This window comes from Podarcis tiliguerta, assembly GCF_965153285.1.
Source record: "Podarcis tiliguerta genome assembly, chromosome: 14".
In the NCBI taxonomy this organism is placed as follows: domain Eukaryota; kingdom Metazoa; phylum Chordata; class Lepidosauria; order Squamata; family Lacertidae; genus Podarcis; species Podarcis tiliguerta.
The window spans coordinates 18,321,281-18,339,766 of NC_139547.1; the positions used below are offsets into that span (position 1 = coordinate 18,321,281).

General features: G+C 44.7%; 1 protein-coding gene across 1 annotated transcript in view; it reads left to right on the forward strand.

The window, feature by feature from the left end:
* The window catches only part of RHCG (Rh family C glycoprotein), a 36,293-nt gene that overhangs the window by 1,338 nt on the left and 16,469 nt on the right, over positions 1–18,486 (forward strand). The window contains exons 2-3 of the mRNA XM_083412153.1: positions 13,736–13,922; positions 16,481–16,631. Coding sequence (XP_083268279.1) covers positions 13,736–13,922; positions 16,481–16,631 — 338 coding nt within the window. The remainder of the gene's footprint in view (positions 1–13,735; positions 13,923–16,480; positions 16,632–18,486) is intronic.

The following is an 18,486-nucleotide window of genomic DNA, read 5'->3' on the forward strand; positions in this document are numbered from 1 at the left end:
TTCAGGACAAAAAGAATTTTGGGCCAGTCCTAGCTTTAGACAAGACTAGTTTCCTCCTCACTTAGGGGAAGGGGTGGGCTGTGTTCTCAGGCATTTTGATACAGAAATAAACTATTTCTAGCAGCAAAAACGTAACTTTAATGCAGTTTTGCACAAAGGAGTCTTGATATAGTTAAATGCAGAGAGCAAAGCCTTTCCTGCAGGTGTGGGGAACCTTTAGTTCTCTCCCTCAGATGTTGCTGAACTGCAGCTCCCATCATCCTTGCTCATTGGCCATGCTTGCTGGGACTGATGGTAGATGTAGTTCAGCAACATCTGGAGGGCCAAAGGTTCACAGAATTGTAGAGTTGGAAGGGGCCACGTGGGGCATCTAGTCCAACCCCCTGCAATGCAGGACTCTTTTTGCCTAACGTGGGGCTCGAACCAACAACCTTGAAATTAAGAGCCTCTTGCTTTACAGACTGACCTACCCTCACACCTGATTTACGGAAGCATTCTGAGCCAGTGACCATCCTTGAGCTTATTCGGTTGAACAATTGGTGTGGTTAGGTTAGGTAGAACTGTGGACTTGGTGTTCTTATGGGATAGTGCTCTTTGGATGGGAGACCATGGTAAGCTCACCCAACTGACTTTTGAGGGTCCTTCTGCTGAGGTGGGGGCCAGACTCCTGCCCTACAGGCATCACTGCAGCTAAGTGTGCATACTGGAGGGCAAGGGCAGCTTGAGAAAGGAATCGATGACCCTGCTTAGGGAAGAGATGTTGAACTAGGACCAGACCTGAGAGACCAGGATTCAAAGCCTAACTTTGCCAGGAAGCTCACCTTGCCTCTCAGCTTAACTTACTTAACAGGGTTGTTGTGTGGATTCAGTGAGGAAGGGGAAAACCATGTACCCCACCTTGTGAGCTCCTGGGAGAAAAAAGTGGGATATCATCATCATCAACAACAACATCATCATCATCAGTACTTTTTTTTCCTTAAAAAATGTTTAGGGGTACTCTCCTTTTCCTACTCATATTGAAATACTGCCCCTCAATGAGGACAAAGTTAGATTCACAAAATGTTTAGGGGTTTGTGTACCCCTGCGTACCCCCAGAAAAAGCACTGATAATAATAATAATAATAATAATAATAATAATAATAATAATAATAATAATAATTTATTATTTATACCCTGCTCATGTGGTAGGGTTTCCCAGCCACTCTGGGAGGCTCCCAACAGAGTATTAAAAACACGATAAAACATCAGTCATAAAAAACTTCCCTAAACAGGGCTGCCTTCAGATGTCTTCTAAAAGTCAGATAGTTGTTTATTTCCTTGACATCTGGTGGAAGGGTGCTCCACAGGGTGGGCACCACTACTGAGAAGGCCCTCTGCCTGGTTCCCTGTAACCTCACTTCTTGCAATGAGGGAACCATCAGAAGGCCCTCGGAGCTGGACCTCAGTGTCCAGGCTGAACGATGGGGGTGGAGACGCTCCTTCAGATATAAATGCAACCAACTAACAAAATAAAACCAAGTTAAGAGGATGAGGTCACATCCACACTACATTTAAAGCACATTTATAGCACTTCAACAGTCATGCCCCCCCCCCCTGAGAATCCTGGGAAGTGTGGTTTGCTTACCATTTCCCAGCCCCCCTTTAAAAATTCAGTTATTATTCTTTGGGGGAAGTCATGGGCTTTCAGTGTTGAGTGTGGATGGAGCCTGAGCCAAGTAAGAACCTCTATGGACAACAGTGAAGAACCTCAAGCCTGAGGACCAAATGTGGACCTCTAGGCCTCTATCTATGGCCCTCAAAACTCTCCTCATTCAGACCCCTCACTGATTGTACCATTCACTGGCTTTACCATTATGTCTAAATGGGAATCCTATGAGGAATGTTGGGCTGAGGTGGTAGTTTTTGTCCAAAGGTTATGCAATGACCTTTCATGGCCAAACACGCTTCCTTCTCAGTTCAAGTGAATACAGTGGTACCTCAGGTTACATACGCTTCAGGTTACATATGCTTCAGGTTACATACTCCAATAACCCAGAAATAGTGCTACAGGTTAAGAACTTTGCTTCAGGTTGAGAACAGAAATCGTGCTCCAGCGGCGCGGCAACAGCAGGAGGCCCCATTAGCTAAAGTGATGCTTCAAGTTAAGAACAGTTTCAGGTTACGTACGGACCTCCAGAATGAATTAAGTACTTAACCCGAGGTACCACTGTACTCTGTTCAGGACACCACACTGGGCCTCCACAAGTTCTTCTGCTTAAACAATCCCAGAGGCAACTGTAATAATAATAATAGTAGTAGTAGTAGTAGTAGTAGTAGTAGTTATCTGGGCAGCTTCCAACGGAATATTAAAACATGATAAAATGTCAAACATCAAAAACTTCCCTGGCAAAGGGGGTTTGGGATGCTGATTTTTCTCTCTCCCTTGTGCCGTCATCTAGCAGCAATGCCCATCGGTATTCTACATAGGACAGATGTGCCAGTCTCTATGTAGAAGAATAAGCGGGCACAAATCTCGACATTCCTCCCCATCCCCCCAGCCAAAATGTGAAAACAGCTAACAAGCTGAAACAAAGGAAAAAATGTTACATTCATGTAATGAGATTGCTCTATTCATGAACCAGTGGGAGAATCTTTCAAACTCCCAGGACACTCTGTAACTGACCTCAAGGTTGCCATTCTGAAATAAAAGGATCACAAAGCAAGAATACAATAGGGGTGTTCATATTCAATAGGCTGCAATCCCTCTGCCTGGGTACACAGACCCTGAGCTGCACACATGCGCAGTTATTCACATGTAATATTCACAAAGTATATGGTCTGAGTACCTGTGTACACAAGCTGTGCAAATCAATAAATGTACACTCTTTCTCACAAACACTTGCACATGTGTAGAACCAGCATGTACCTGTGTTCAGTGCGAATACTGTTTCAATGTGAAACAACAGAATTACAAAAATTCCTTCCAGTACATGAAAGCTCATGCCGATAACAAACTCAGTTGGTCTCTAAGGTGCTACTGGAAGGATATTTTTTTATTTTGTTTCGTCTACGGCAGACCAACATAGCTACCTACCTATAAACAGAATTACAATTCATTGAGGTAAAGGTTTTTAAAAATCACCCTACGTATACTAACTTTGCATTGTTATTTGTATTTAAAAATTGTATCCCACGGTTCATAAAAAAAATAGCAGAGTGGTTTACAACGATTAGGCATAAAATCATACGATAGAACCATATAGAACCATATAAAAATGTTAAAATCAGAAATCAGCTAACTGTTAAAGAAAGATGCGTTCTTGATTGTCTTTGTGAGCCTAATTAGTTGACCAATGCCAGAATCTCTGTTGTTATCAATGGTTATCTGTTTTGGTTCCTGCCGCAATACAGGTGTTGATACAATCATCTTTGCAATGATGAGTATGTGATCACCAATCTGCTACACCGAAGGGTGTGCCTTTTCAACATAGATTTGTGCTCTAGTTACAACTGATTTGTTGAGGTGGTCTTGTATCTCATTGTCGTCCAGCTCCCAGTTTTCTCCTTTATACACCTGCCAGCTAAGATATCACTTTGCACATCTTACGAAGTGGCCTTGAGTCCACGAAAGCTTATGCGATAATAAATTGGTTCATCCTTTAAGGTGCCACAGGTCTTTGTTGTCTATTGCTGCAAAAGACTAACAACCCACCTGGAGAGAGATAAAACAATAGCAGCCAAAAGCAGAAATCTTCCAACAGCCACTTATTAAGTAAGTTTCACGCAAATTGGAAAATGGACAAGCTAGGAGTTTGGAGTGGGATCCAGATCTCTGCTTCAGCAGCAGTCAAATGTGTGAATTGGTTAAATGTGCAATTGGCACATCCATGCCATACGTTTAAAGCATGTGACTCTCCCCAAAGAATCCTGGGAACTGTAGTTCCCTGGAAACTGTGTAGACTATAACTCTGTGTTGGGTAAACTACAGTTCCCAAGATTCTTTGGGTGGCAGCCTTGGGCTTTAAATTTGTCTGTATTGATTACACTCTAATGGAGAATTCAGGAACATCTGCATGACTAATTTATATTGGTTTTGTATCAGCTTAGCAGGCATGGCTCTCAAAATAAGTAAATAAATCCTGTGTACTGTAGCTTGGTGGGGATGCTGAGAATTCTCTTATAAATCTGTATGCAACTCACACAGGGCCACAGCTCTTAGAAATCCATGTGGGGAGAGAATGATGGTTTCACCAGCACTAAGAGGAAAGACCAGGGTGGTTTTTCAGATGTTGATGAACTACAACTCCCATCACTACCTGGCCATTGGTCACGCTGGCCAAGGATGCTGGGAGTTGAAGTCCAACAACATCTGAAAGGCCACAGGTTTCCTATTCCTGTACTACAGCCTGAGTGCCTTAACATTGCCATATGTAATGGGTAAGGGGCTGGATGGGGAGGAAATCCACAATAGTGCAATACATGTGCAAAGAAAAACTTCAAAAAGTCATCAACAAATGAGTAAGCTTCTCAGTTCCACAGAACTCTGAATCTCTTACCAGAGAGTAAATCAATGGGTCTTGCTTTGAAATGAATAGGATTGCACTGTCAGGCTCACTGAGTTCAAGGAGCTTCCCTTCAGGTAAATGTACATGGAAATGAATACTGAATTTGATTAGGCTGGGGTCAGCAAAACAAGATTTCCACTTGCACCAAAGGCTATGGGGGAAAGGAAATGTCAAACCTAAATGTCTGCAAGTCTTTGCTTCTTTTGCCAATGCCAAAAGGAATACCCTGGTCCCTTGGGAGAACAGGGAAGAAAAGCGCAGAGAAAAACTGGCCACCATTAGCAAGCCTGAAGATAAATCTTAGGCGGTGCAGCTATTCTCCACATGGGCTGAACAACTCCATTATCAGAGAAACTGTCCATTTAAGTTTCTCATTTTTTTTCAAATCTTAAACTCAAGTTATCTACATTTCCATAGCAGTTTGCAATTATTAAGAAATGCTGATGAAAATTTGTCAACGTTCTAGCACTAATTTCTCCTAATGATATGTTTTTGCAAGCTATCATACTCATTTGGGCAAGCAGAATGTGCATGGTTTTTGTTTTTTTTACTAATATATGCATTTGCATGCACACCTTCCTCTAATATATGCAGCTTGGTTGGAGAATTGCACTGCAGAATTCTGAAAAGTGGACCTTACAAAGGATAAATGTATTTTACGTTCATGTATCGGTTCGAGGAGGGATGCTGGTGGCGCTGTGGGTTAAACCACTAAGCCTAGGGCTTGCCGATCAGAAGGTTGGTGGTTCGAATCCCCACAACGGGGTCAGCTTCTATTGCTCGGTCTCTGCTCCTGCCAACCTAGCAGTTCAAAAGCATATCAAAGTGCAAGTAGATAGATAGGTACCACTCTGGCGGGAAGGTAAACGGTGTTTCCGTGCATTGCTCTGGTTCACCAGAAGTGGCATAGTCATGCTGGCCATGACCCGGAAGCTGTCTGTGGACAAACGCTGGCTCCCTCGGCCAATAAACTGAGATGAGCGCTGCAACCCCAGAGTCGGTCACAACTGGACCTAATGGTCAGGGGTCACTTTACCTTTACTTTTATTGGTTCGAGAGGTGTGAATTGGGTAAAGGTAAAGGGACCCCTGACCATTAGGTCCAATCACAGATGACTCTGGGGTTGTGGCGCTCATCTCGCTTTATTGGCTGAGGGAGCCGGCGTACAGCTTCCGGGTCATGTGGCCAGCATGACTAAGCTGCTTCTGGTGAACCAGAGCAGCGCACGGAAACACCGTGCTACTTGCACTTGGACGTGCTTTCGAACTGCTAGGTTGGCAGAAGCAGGGACCAAGCAACGGGAGCTCACCCCGTCGCGGGGATTCGAACCACCGACCTTCTGATCAGCAAGCCCTAGGCTCTGTGGTTTAACCCACAGCGCCACCCGTGTCCCACCATGAATTGGGTAGTTTCACCTTAAATTGCAAAGGAAAGCAAATTCCTCTCCCATCCCTCTTTGTAATGTTTGGAGCGCTTTCCCCATTCTGTGTCCATCACCCCTGAGCAGCCCATCCTCTCCATTCCTTCTTATCTTACCTGTCTTGGATCTTGTGCCTGGTTCTTCCCTGTATACAACCATGTGGGGATGGAGGTTAATGGGTGTATCAGGATGTGTGTTGTTTTGCCTGATTTGGATAGGTGCCAAACAGAGAGAAGGTGAAGCCTGACTCACTTCAAGCGGTATAGGCTGGAGGAGAAAAGCAGTCACAGGATTGGGAAGAAACTGTGTTCTGTTTCTCAAGTTTCAAGGAAAGAATTACTACCACCCATTCTCAGATACATGCAAACATGCATTATATGCACTAATTAATGGCACCTCTTTTTTACAGCACTGACTGACTAATGAATCCTTTTCAGTCCCTTCATATTCTGTGGAATCCACAGAATATGAAGGGACTGAAAAGGAGTCATTAGATCTTTTGGTTGGGCCAACTAGTTGGGCCAACTGGGATTCCTGGCTAATTTGAAGGAGATTGGCAAGGACAGTGGTAGGCAATGTGGCGCCTTTGAGCTGTTGTGGACTAGAACTCCCATCATCCCTGATCATTCACCATGCTGGCTGTGGCTGATGGGAGTTATAGTCCACACAACATCTGTAGGGCAGCATGTTAGCTTTTCCTGGGCAAGGATTTCTGGCTCCCAGTTGTTTAACAGTAGCAACAACAAACTGACTTTTTCCACCTAAAGTAGGCTGCTGAACGGAAGAAAGATAACCAGGAGTGGAATTTTGTGTGAATGGACCGTAAGCTTAGTTCAATTCTGATACTGTATTCTGAAAACAAATTGCAAGTCTAAGCATCTGCTCAGAGGCGCCCTGTTTTTCGAGGTCACACGCATTACACACCATGCACTGAAAACACATAGCTTCTCCTAAAGAACCCTGGGAACTGCGGATTACCCTTCAGAGAGCTGCAGTTCCAAGTATTGTACCCTTGAAGGAAATGGCCTACATTTCCCAGAGTTCCCTCGGAAGAGGGATTGATTGTTAAACCACTCTCGAGGATTGCAACTCTTGGCACCTTTGAACAAGCTACTCTTCCCAGCATTCTCTGTGAGAAGCTATGACTGCTTAAAGTGGTATGCTACTGCTTTAAACGTATGGTGCAGATGGTAACCTTACTTAATTTCAGCTGGGTGTGATGTCACTGGATGTCTTCCTCATTCACAAACTGCCACCACTTTGGGAGTATGGCAAAGCCTGGGTGTTTTGTTTTTTCTCTATTACGCAGCCTCTCCCAAATGCTCCCACTCACCCAAGACTTTTACAACGGCATTGATATTAACAGAGTTCCGACTCGACGTGCTTGGGGAAAATCACACGCTCTTCACTTGGGTTTCATAAACAAAACACCTCACTTCATTAAACACGAGTTTGAGATGAGGATCTCGGCTAGTTCCCTTAGTCCCTGGAAAGCTTAGCTGCTCAGTCTCACCTTCACATCAGTAGAAAGCCTGGATTAAGCCAGACACTGTTTAATCATTAAACTTCCTCTACTGGTGGCAGTAGTAGCGTTACAGCATTTTCTCCTTCTGGGAGTCGACATGAATATATTATATTAGGGATAGAACATGTTGGTTATGATTGACTCAGCTGCCAAAGTTCTTCATTTGTGTCGGTTAAGGGATACAATCTGAACTGGACAATCCTGTTTCCTATTGACGTGCAATTTTATCTCTTTCCTCCTCCACTTTTGCATAGGATTAACATTCCTTTGTATTCTGCTAGGAGAACAGACAACGCTTACTTTATTATTTCTGTACTTATTGTACTAACTTGAAATTTAACTGACACATTTTAACTTTGCCTCTGAATCACACGAGCTCCCAAAGCAATCCCAGGAAGTTTCCCCCTCCTCATGAAGAGGGGGTGCCATGACTGTTCATAGATTCATAGAATTGTAGAGTTGGAAGGGAACACCAGGGTCATCTAATCCACCCCCTTGTTATGCAGGAATCTTTTGCGCAACGTGGGGCTTGAACTCACAAACCTAAGATTAAGAGTCTCAAGCTCTATCGACGGAACTATCCCAGCTGTTGGCTTCAAATGTTATATCAAGTGTGGGACCGCTGGAAAAGTGGCTGGATTGCCTTACACAGCCGATCCCTGCAGAAAGGACTGTACCACCTTGTGGGGAGTCCAGTGCTGTTGGGTCTGGGTGTATGAGAGAGCTCCCTGTGTGGAAATCTTTCATGTACCTGAAGAAAGCTGGTCGGCTCCCACTGCCCATCAACTAATAAATGGGAAATTCTTTTTTAAAAAAACACACCATTTTATTAATTTTACAAATAAAAATTACAAATAAACACACATCAATAAAGTAATACTATATGTGGAGATTCCCTGAATCTCATGTCTTTCCCTCATCCTGTCCATGGGGTCTTGTTTTAAAACATCTACAACTGCACATTAGTCTGTAGTCCAGTTTTTATATCGAACCATATTGCCATAATATTTTTTACACTACAAGTGTGTCAAATCCTGCTCTTGCTTCCATCAGCTTACAGTGGTCTCCTAGATAACTTGTAATTTTTTCCCATTCTTTTATAAAGTTTTAATCCTCTTGAGCAAGGGTCAGCAAACTTTTTCAGCAGGGGGCCGGTCCAGTGTCCCTCAGACCTTGTGGGGGGCTGGACTATATTTTGAAAAAAAAGAAAAGAACGAATTCCCATGCCCCACAAATAACCCAGAGATGTGTTTTAAATAAAAGGACTCATGTAAAGACATGCTGATTCCCGGACCATCCACAGGCTGGATTTAGAAGGCGATTGGGCTGGATCCGGCCTACCGATGCTCTTGGGGAATTCAATCCTGCTTGGTCCTGCTACCATCCTTTCCACCTCTGCAGGTTAACTTTGACCAGGCTTCTCTAAATACATTGGTAGATCCAGCCTGTCTGGTAGCAGAAGCAAACATTAGTGAAAACAAAGCAAGATTTTATGGGATTCATTGAACAGCCCCTTGCCCTTCCTCTGACAGCCTTGAGGTACATCTTTCACATACTTTTTGTGATGCTTCTGAATACCAGTTGCTGGAAACCACCGGAGGGGAGAGTGATCTTCTGCTCAGATCCTGCCTGAGTGTTTCCTATGGGCATCCATGGGAGTTGGTCACTGTGAGAACAGGATGCTGGGATAGATAGGGCATTGGTGCCATCACTTCCAGGGTCTTAGGGGTTGTTACACCTCTGCTTCAGAGGCCAAGTTCCCTTTCTGGTGGAGAGATCCCTGCCAGTCTCCCACAAAGGCCTGACTCCCCCTTTACTGTTCTGGGCTGTTTCTGAGGACTCCAGATCCTACTTGACCAGATCTCTGGGAGATTTTGTAGTCAGACACAACTGCATGATTGTTAGTATATGAAAAGGGTCAAGGACCACAGAGTTCTAATTGCTAGAGAAGGTTCAGTTAGGTCATGTCCCCACACCCCCAGTGGGGAAGGAAATGCTGTCTATCTTATCTTCTTTTCCCCTTCTCCTTTCTTTACGATGTAGCTATGGAAGCAGCATGTGTCTCTCAATAGCTTCCAGCTCTAGACACCTGTCTGAAGCTATCTTGCTGCTTTCTTTTTACCCATATGCCTGCATTTCTTATCGTTGCTGCATAGAATAATGCAGGACTGTGACATCAAATACGTAAGGAAAGTATTTTAAACTTACTTCAGTGTGTGGTCTGCTTCATTGCAGGAGGGATAGAAAGGGGGTCAGCTGCTTTACACAGCCAAACGGAATAAATAAGGTTTAACAGCATATTCCCATGCATCACTATTCTGCCTAAGGATAAGAATGAAATTCTGTTAGGGGTTTTCTCCCCATCGGAGAGACTGCTAAAGCCCCACACTTTGGAAAACAGGCTTGCTGCCATTTTCCTTTGATATTAACACACACGCACAGGTCTCTATAGGATTAAATATGATTAATATATCCTCTTACCAATTCCCACCATTAAATCCTCCATGGAAGAGGAAGCACATATGATCTTGGGGGCACAGAGTGTGTGCTTTTTACCTTTTTCATCTGGTTTGCCAGCTGCGTACCCATTCCCTTTAAAAAAGTTTTTCTTTATACTTTTCAAATTTATACATTTCATAAATTTTACAATTATTTTAACATTTCAAAGTTTGACTTCCTCCCTGCAGTTCCTTAAATTTATTTTTTAATATCTTCTGCATATCCAAATTCATTTAATTTGCTCATTTAATTATCTACTTTAAATATAAACTCTTACGAAACTGCAGGTTATTACAATAATCCTGCCAACACTTTTATCTGTTTGCAGTTCATCTGTAAATATTCAAGAAACCATTTCCATTATTTTATTTTAAAAAGTTTGCTATCTTGATTTCTTATTCTTCCGGTGATTTTCACCATTTCTGCATATTCCATAAGTTTTTGTATCCATTCGTCCTTTGCTGGGACTTCTGCTTCTTTCCATTCTGAACAGGAATATGCTTAGCCCAGTGATTCATGTTCCATTTCTTAGGGATGGGCCAGATTCGAAATGCAAGTGAATAAGCCACAGTGCATATGCCCTTTAAATGCATGAGGGCAGAATATGGGCTGATTCATGCAAGTTTACTTGTTTGTGTATGGTGGGAATTCCCAGGCCAAATGATGGAGGAAACATAACCCTCATCTTGGTCTTATTCAGCAGCCTAAGGACCTCCTGGACCACTGATAATTGCTGAGTGTCACTTTACATCACTGGAGCTGATTTCTATCTCGAGGACATGATGGATGGCAAGTGGCTGGAAATGCATAGACTTGTTTTGCAATGCAGACAGAGTTGCAGAAGCCCAAGGGGGTGGGTGGGAAATTGCTGTGCACTGTGTACCTTGTGTAGTGCAAATGGCCAGTATATCAGCGTGTGATACGTTTTACTAATTTTGTCACACACAAACACACACACACACAGGATACGTCAATGGCAACGTCAAATAACAGGATGTTTCCGGTCTCTTCTAGCGGTTTCTGAATGAGAAGTCCATAGTTTGGGGTTTCACAAATATGCTTGCTTTCACATCATCATCATCATTTATTTATACCCCGCCCATCTGACTGGGTTTCCCCAGCCACTCTGGCCAGCTCCCAACAGAATATTAAAAACACGATAAAACATTGAACATTAAAAGCTTCCCTGAACAGGGCTGCCTTCAGATGTCTTCTAAAAGTCAGATAGTTGTTTATTTCTTTGACATCTGATGGGAGGCCGTTCCACACGGCGGGTACCACCACCGAGAAGACCCTCTGCCTGGTTCCCTGTCACCTTACTTCTCGCAGTGAGGGAACCGCCAGAAGGCCCTCGGAGCTGAACTAAGTGTTGATGAGCCCAGAGTTGTTCTGTATGTCCCCTCACCTAAGCATTTAGGAATGAAACTCAAGCTGCTTCAGTTTCAAGAGAATGATATGCAAGTTCTGCTACATACAATGGAATTTCATGGGAAACACAACTTAAGTCACTCTGAAAGAAGATACTGGAGCATACCAAATCATTTGCCGCATATGTGCACAGCAGTAGATCTAGCTGCAAAGCAACACATGGGGTCTGCATTGGTCATTGCAATGCATCGCTAGTTCTTATTATTGTATAATTATAAGATTACCATAGGATAAGCTGTCCTGCCCAGCTTAACTGGGTCAAACCCCTTCACCTTGGGAGAAAAGGTTACCAAACTCTGTTCTCTCTCTTCCACTCTGTAAATCTGACTAGTGAGGAGGTCCAAGCTTAGACCGCATGGCTTAAGCAAGCCATCTTTGTGTTTCTATACAAATAATTTAGAAACATTTACCATTCAGCAGCCTAAGTTATATCGCCTGTCTTTTCTTGCTGCTGTATGGAAAAACACATGAATCTGACCTTTGAAAAGTTGGTAAGTAAATCATTTTTTCACTTACCAAACATGTGGTCTCTTTCTGTGCTAAGGGGAATGGGGGGCTTTGGAGGCAACTTAGAAGGGGATATTTTAAAAGTCTAATAGCCTATATTTCCTTGCTTTACTTTGCTGCATGTTTGTGCTTTTAAATCTCTGCTGGTGCTCTCTCATCAAAGAGTACTTACCCCAAACCTTGATCTAGACACCCAGGGAATTCTCCTTTTTAATATATCTAAAGTATTTCCCCTCTAACCAAAACAACAAACAAAATTTTAAAACCAACGCAATTAGGTGGTCCCCTGGTCTGATACTAAGAGGGAAAGAATATAATGGTTGAGCATCTGTTTTGCTTGCAGGAGGTTTTGCTTCCTAGGTTCAGTCCCCAGCATCTCCAGCTGGACTAGGAAAAGGCTCCTTCTTGAAAGTCATTGTCATTGGACAATAGTATGCTAGATTGGCCAATGATCTGACTTCGTATGATGCAGTTTCCTAAGTATATTCCATTGATCCAGCAGAACTCTACTTATGTTTTTGTATTCTTAAGGCATCATTCGATGCCACTTGTGTGTGATAGTTCTTAGCAGCATTTAGAGATTTTTAGAGATTTTTAGGTTTTGGGATTTTTAAAAAAAAATAGTTTTCAAAGTTGTGCATCTTTGTTTCTCAACTTGATCCTTTTACATGGTTTTGTAGGTACTGTGGTATTTTATGCATCACAACTTGCAGTTATTTTTATTGATAATAGTTTAGCAATTATTTACTGCGATTGTTAAGAGTGAATTTCTGTTTAATTATTATTTGCTGGTATTTTGAGAGTTGATTTTATTGTGTACTCTTATATTCTAATAGATTTTTGAATATTACTTTGTTTGATTTAAGCTGTTCCATTTTAAAGTTATGTTTTATTATGACTTTTTGTATTGGATCAGATTATCATCTGGTGTGTGTTCTTTGTTGCATATTCTGTTGCTGTAAAGCGCCTTGTGCATAGTAATATTGAAAGGTGGTGTGGGAATTAAAACTGAAATGAAATAAAACAGGAAGCGAGCATGGTTGCTAGATATGCAGATAAAGTGAGATGAGGGTTGGGGTGAACACATACTTTTGTTTTTATATATAATTTTTATTACATTTTCTGTTTTACAATTTAAACTACTCATTTTCACATCCTTAAGGTATCAGTGACTTCCCTTCTTCTCATTCCATGGTTCTTGTTACAATCCCTGCATATTTTACAGAAACTATACCATTCAGTATTCCATTATTAGTAAAGGTAAAGGGACCCCTGAACATTAGGTCCAGTCGTGGCCAACTCTGGGGTCGCGGCGCTCATCTCGCTTTATTGGCTGAGGGAGCCGGCGTACAGCTTCTGGGTCATGTGGCCAGCATGACTAAGCCGCTTCTGGAGAACCAGAGCAGCACACGGAAACACCATTTACCTTCCCGCCAGAGCAGTACCTATTTATCTACTTGCACTTTGATGTGCTTTCGAACTGCTAGGTTGGCAGGAGCAGGGACTGAGCAACGGGAGCTCACCCCGTCGTGGGGATTTGAACTGCTGACCTTCTGATCGGCAAGCCCTAGGCTCTGCGCTTTAACCCACAGCGCCACCCGCGTCCCATTCCATTATTACATCCATCATAACTTATTTACACTGTTGAATTTATCTTAACGCTGCCAGCGTTTTCAGCTGTACACAGTTATTTCCCGTATATTCCATAAACGCTTTCCAATCTTCTCTAAACGTTATGTTCTTCTTGTTTTCTTATTCTATTGAACACACGTTTTTGAACCAACGTCAATGAAATTTCTTTCTTTAATGCAGCCTTCCAAGATGTTCATGTGATGATTTTTGTGGGCTTTGGGTTCCTCATGACATTTCTTCAACGCTACGGTTTTGGGGCTGTCGCGTTCAACTTCCTCCTTGCCGCCTTTGGGATCCAGTGGGCTCTCCTGGTTCAGGGCTGGTTTCATACCTTTGAGAATGGGAAGATACTCATTGGAGTGGAAAGGTAAGTTTGCCCATATGGAACCTGGCTGGGGTGGGTGGGTGGGGGCTGGACTATAAGGTTAGTGTGATACACTGGTGAAAAGAACCAGTTTGTTGTACAGTGGTACCTGGACGCTTCAGGTTACAGACTCTGCTAACCCAGAAATAGTACCCCGGGTTAAGAACTTTGCTTCAGGATGAGAACAGAAATCGGGCGGCGGCGGAAGGCCCCATTAGCTAAAGTGGTACCTCAGGTTAAGAACAGTTTCATGTTAAGAACGGACCTCCAGAATGAATTAAGTTCTCAACCCGAGGTACCACTGTATTTGAATGTAAAGATACGCACAGGGAAGGAGGGCTGGCGAGTGAGACGGAATCCTTTCGCCCCTATAGGGAACCAGAAAGATATGGAAACTTTTGAGTTTCACAGAATTGTTACTAGGAGAAAATGAATGCTTAGAGCATTAAAATATGGCATTAAGAGTCTGAATAGTCAGAAGAATATAAGATGAGCCAGTTGGATCAAGACAATAGCCCGGCTGTTATTTATTATATCTCTGTAGCACACCACCACAGGGTCAGTTAAGTCAGAAATACAGGTCCCTGCCGCAAGGAATCTACAGTGGTACCTCGGTTTAAGAGCTTAATTCATTCCGGAGGTCCGTTCTTAACCTGAAACTGTTCTTAACCTGAAGCACCACTTTAGCTAATGGGGCCTCCCGTTGCCGCCGCCCCGCCAGAGCACAATTTCTGTTCTCATCCTCTACACTTTAAAACAGGCATTTAGAAAACAAATACAGTGGTACCTCGGGTTACATACGCTTCAGGTTACATACTCTGCTAACCCAGAAATAGTACCTCAGGTTAAGAACTTTGCTTCAGGATGAGAACAGAAATCGTGCAGCGGCGGCGCAGTGGCAGCAGGAGGCCCCATTAGCTAAAGTGGTGCTTCAGGTTAAGAACAGTTTCAGGTTAAGAACGGACCTCCGGAACGAATTAAGTACTTAACCTGAGGTACCACTGTAACAGGAAAGTAAAGTAAAGGAGAGGCAAAGGGGACCAGGAAAGATGGAAGATCCACACGTGGTGTTTCTGTCCTCCCTGTGACTCTTGAGGGCCTCCTGACACAGATTCAGTTTGAACCAGCGTTGCTTCATCCTTGGGTCTTAGATGTTGGACTACAACTCCCATCATCACCATAGCCAGCTTAGCTAATGGTCAGGATGATGGGAGTTGTGATCCAACGCAGTAGCAGGCGGCATGGGGAGGCAGTGGTGCTTGCCTGATCTCCAGTCAGTCATATGGGTGGAATTAGAGGCCGAAGGACAATGGTGTGGTGAAAAGGACACGGTGATGTGCAGCAGCACAGCCCATCCAGGGCTCAGGCAGGTCTGTTTGCACCATACCTGCTTGTCATCCAACACACGATCCGTACTGGTCCAACAACGTCTGGGAACTCAAGGTGGAAGTACACTGGTTTATACAGGTTTGTATATACAGTGGAACCTCGGGTTGCAAACGTGATCTGTGCGGGAGGCATGTTCGCAACCTGCAGCGCTGTGTCTGTGCATGCGCGGGTCGCGATTTGGCGCTTCCGCACATGTGCAAAGCATGATTTAGCACTTCTGTGCATGTGTGAGCGCCGATACCCAGAAGTAACCCGTTCTGGTACTTCCAGGTTTGGCACGATGTGCAACCCAAAAACTTGTAACCTGAAGTGTCTGTAACCTGAGGTACCACTGTATATACCGTATTTTTTGCTCTTTAGGGTGCACTTTTCCCCCTCCAAAAATGAAGGGGAAATGTGTGTGCATCCTATGGAGCGAATGCAGGCTCCTTGGCTTCAGCGCAAGCAACGGGAAGCCTCTGAAGCGCAGAGGGAGCGCTCCCTCCGCACTACAGAGGCTACGCGTTGCTTGCGCTGAAGCCTGGAGAGCAAGAGGGGTCAGTGCGCACCGACCCCTCTCACTCTCCAGGCTTCAGGCAGCTATCCGCAAACCTTCGGAGCGCAGCAGGAGTTCCCGCCACGCTCCGAGGGCTTGCGGATAGCAGCCTGAAGCCTGAAGCCCGGGGAGCACAGCGCCAACTCCCGCTGTGCTCCCCGGGCTTCAGGCAGCTATTCACAAGCCTTATGAGCGTGAGTCAAGCCCCACAAGCTCCAGGAGTGGTGGCAAGGCTGCACTCAACCTTGCCGCCGCTCCCGGACCTGTTCTGGGGGCTGGGGTCGGGGGAAGCTCAGGCTTCCCCCGCCACAGTCCTGCGGCTAAAAACGAAGCCAAGACAGTGAGCGGGATCCATCCGGCTGGCTGTCTTGGCTTCTGCCAAAGCCACGCGCAGCCTCTCCCAGCTGGAGAGGTTGCACACGGCTAAAGAGGAAGCCAAGACAGCCAGCTGGATGGATCCCACTCACTGTCTTGGCTTCTTTGCTCTTTGGGGCTGGGGGGAGCGTGAAATAATTTTTTCCCTTTATTTCCCTGCTAAAAACTAGTTGCGCCCTCTGGTCCAGTGCGACCTATGGAGCGAAAAATACGGCATATAAATGTGCTTCATTTCTAACCTTCCTCTTTCTCTTCTTCTCAGCATGATTGGTGCAGATTTCTGTGTGGGTTCTGTCTGCATCGCCTTTGGCGCCGTCCTGGGCAAAATCAGTCCTGTGCAGCTGCTGATCATGACATTGTTTCAAGTGACTCTCTTCTCCGTTAATGAATACATCCTACTGGACCTGCTCCATGTAAGGCTATTTAACTTTCTCTCTCTCTCTCTCTCTCTCACACACACACACACACACACACACACACAGGCTGGATCTAGACACATCCAAGAAGTGTTTCAGTTAAACGCGCCATAAACTTTGTATGGGAAATCGGGTTGGCAAAAACGGAACCCCACAGCGCCACCTGGTGTCACAGTGTTATAATGCATATACAGCGCATATGAGGCACTTTTTCTTTGCCAATGTAGCTCAGTCCACAGATACTTACTAGCGCCCCAGTGGTTTCACAATTAATTCTCCTTCCCAGGAAACTTTGGGAAATATAGCTCTGCACACAAATGGATTTAGGGCAGCGTGATTGGTTCGCCCACACTGGGCGCCAAGCCTAGAGGGTGCTGCAGGGACGTTGTAACAATGACACATAAAGGAAGGAGATAGGCCGGGGGGAGGCACCAAATTTTGGTATTGCATAGGGTGCCACTGAAATCTGAAAGCCCAAAGTCCTCCGCTGCTCTGTAAGGAGAATAGGTGTCAGGGACTGGGCAGAGGATGAATAGTGGAGACTGCCTCCCAATCCTGAACCTTCCAGGGAGGAGGAAGAGGAAGACAGTACAGTGGTACCTCGGGTTACATACGCTTCAGGTTATAGACTCTTCCAACCCAGAAACATTACCTCAGGTTAAGAACTTTGCTTCAGGATGAGAACAGAAATCGTGCTCCGGTGGCGCGGCAGCAGCAGGAGGCCCCATTAGCTAAAGTGGTGCTTCAGGTTAAGAACAGTTTCAGCTTAAGAACAGATCTCCGGAACAAATTAAGTGCTTAACCCGAGGTACCACTGTACAACAAGGGAGGGAGGGAGGTTGCAGCTCAGAGGCAGATGAGGGGGGAAGTTGGGAAATCAGGGGAGTGGAGGAGCAGGCAGGGCTGGAGCAGCAGCTGGCTGACATGTTATCACTAGAAAGCATTCCAGACCCACCATCTCCCAGAACCTGGCGAGACTTAGAAGCAGGAGAGCAAAGAGCTCAAAGACAAAGGGCATTCATCAGCACCCGTAGAAGAGATGGCGAACGAAGAAGTGGGAGAGAAGGGGAGTGGAGATTTACTCAGGACCACGCCGTTATCCAAGAGGCTGGGTTCTACGGCCTCTCTCTGTAAAGTACGAAATAAAAAAGGACTGTATGAAACGTTTCCTCATCTTTATACTTTCCTGGGCAACCAGCCAGGAGCTGCTGACAGCATCCTGACAATAGGGGATTTCCTTCCAACTCTCAGCACCCTTAACCAGCTACATTTCCCAGGATTCTTTGGGGGAAGCTATGACTGTGTATGATACTGCTTTAAATGTATAGCGCAGATGGAGCAGAGCGACTAGCAGGGGGAAGAGTGGGGGCCCAGCTAGCCAAGTAACCCTCCTGTGTGGGAAGGGGAGGGATGAAAGAAAAACTGCTTGAGGGACAGAACTGGACAGAACACCACTCATGGGATTAGCAATTGCACAAATAGTAGTTGTTTTAAAGGGTGAGTGGGCATAGGCCTTCCCCAATTTAGATCAGGAGACTGGCAATAAAAGGGGGAAGGGGGTGTTGGGGAGCTTTAAGACCTGCCCAGCGCAGGTCTCTTATCCAAAGCACACAAAAACCTGGAGTCAGTCCTGGGCTTTGTGGAATGTGATTGCACAAGTAGGGCAATGGTGTGTAAAGGCCCCCAGAGGAAGACATTCCTCAGACCATCAGATAGAGGAATTGGACTGTGCCCTGAGGGAGGCAAGCTCAAAAATAGATTTTTTGGGTCAGTGTGGGATGCAAGGACAGCCTTGGGCTTCACTCAGGCCCACCAATGTTGCAAGCGCTGGGAAATATTACTTGTTTGCCAA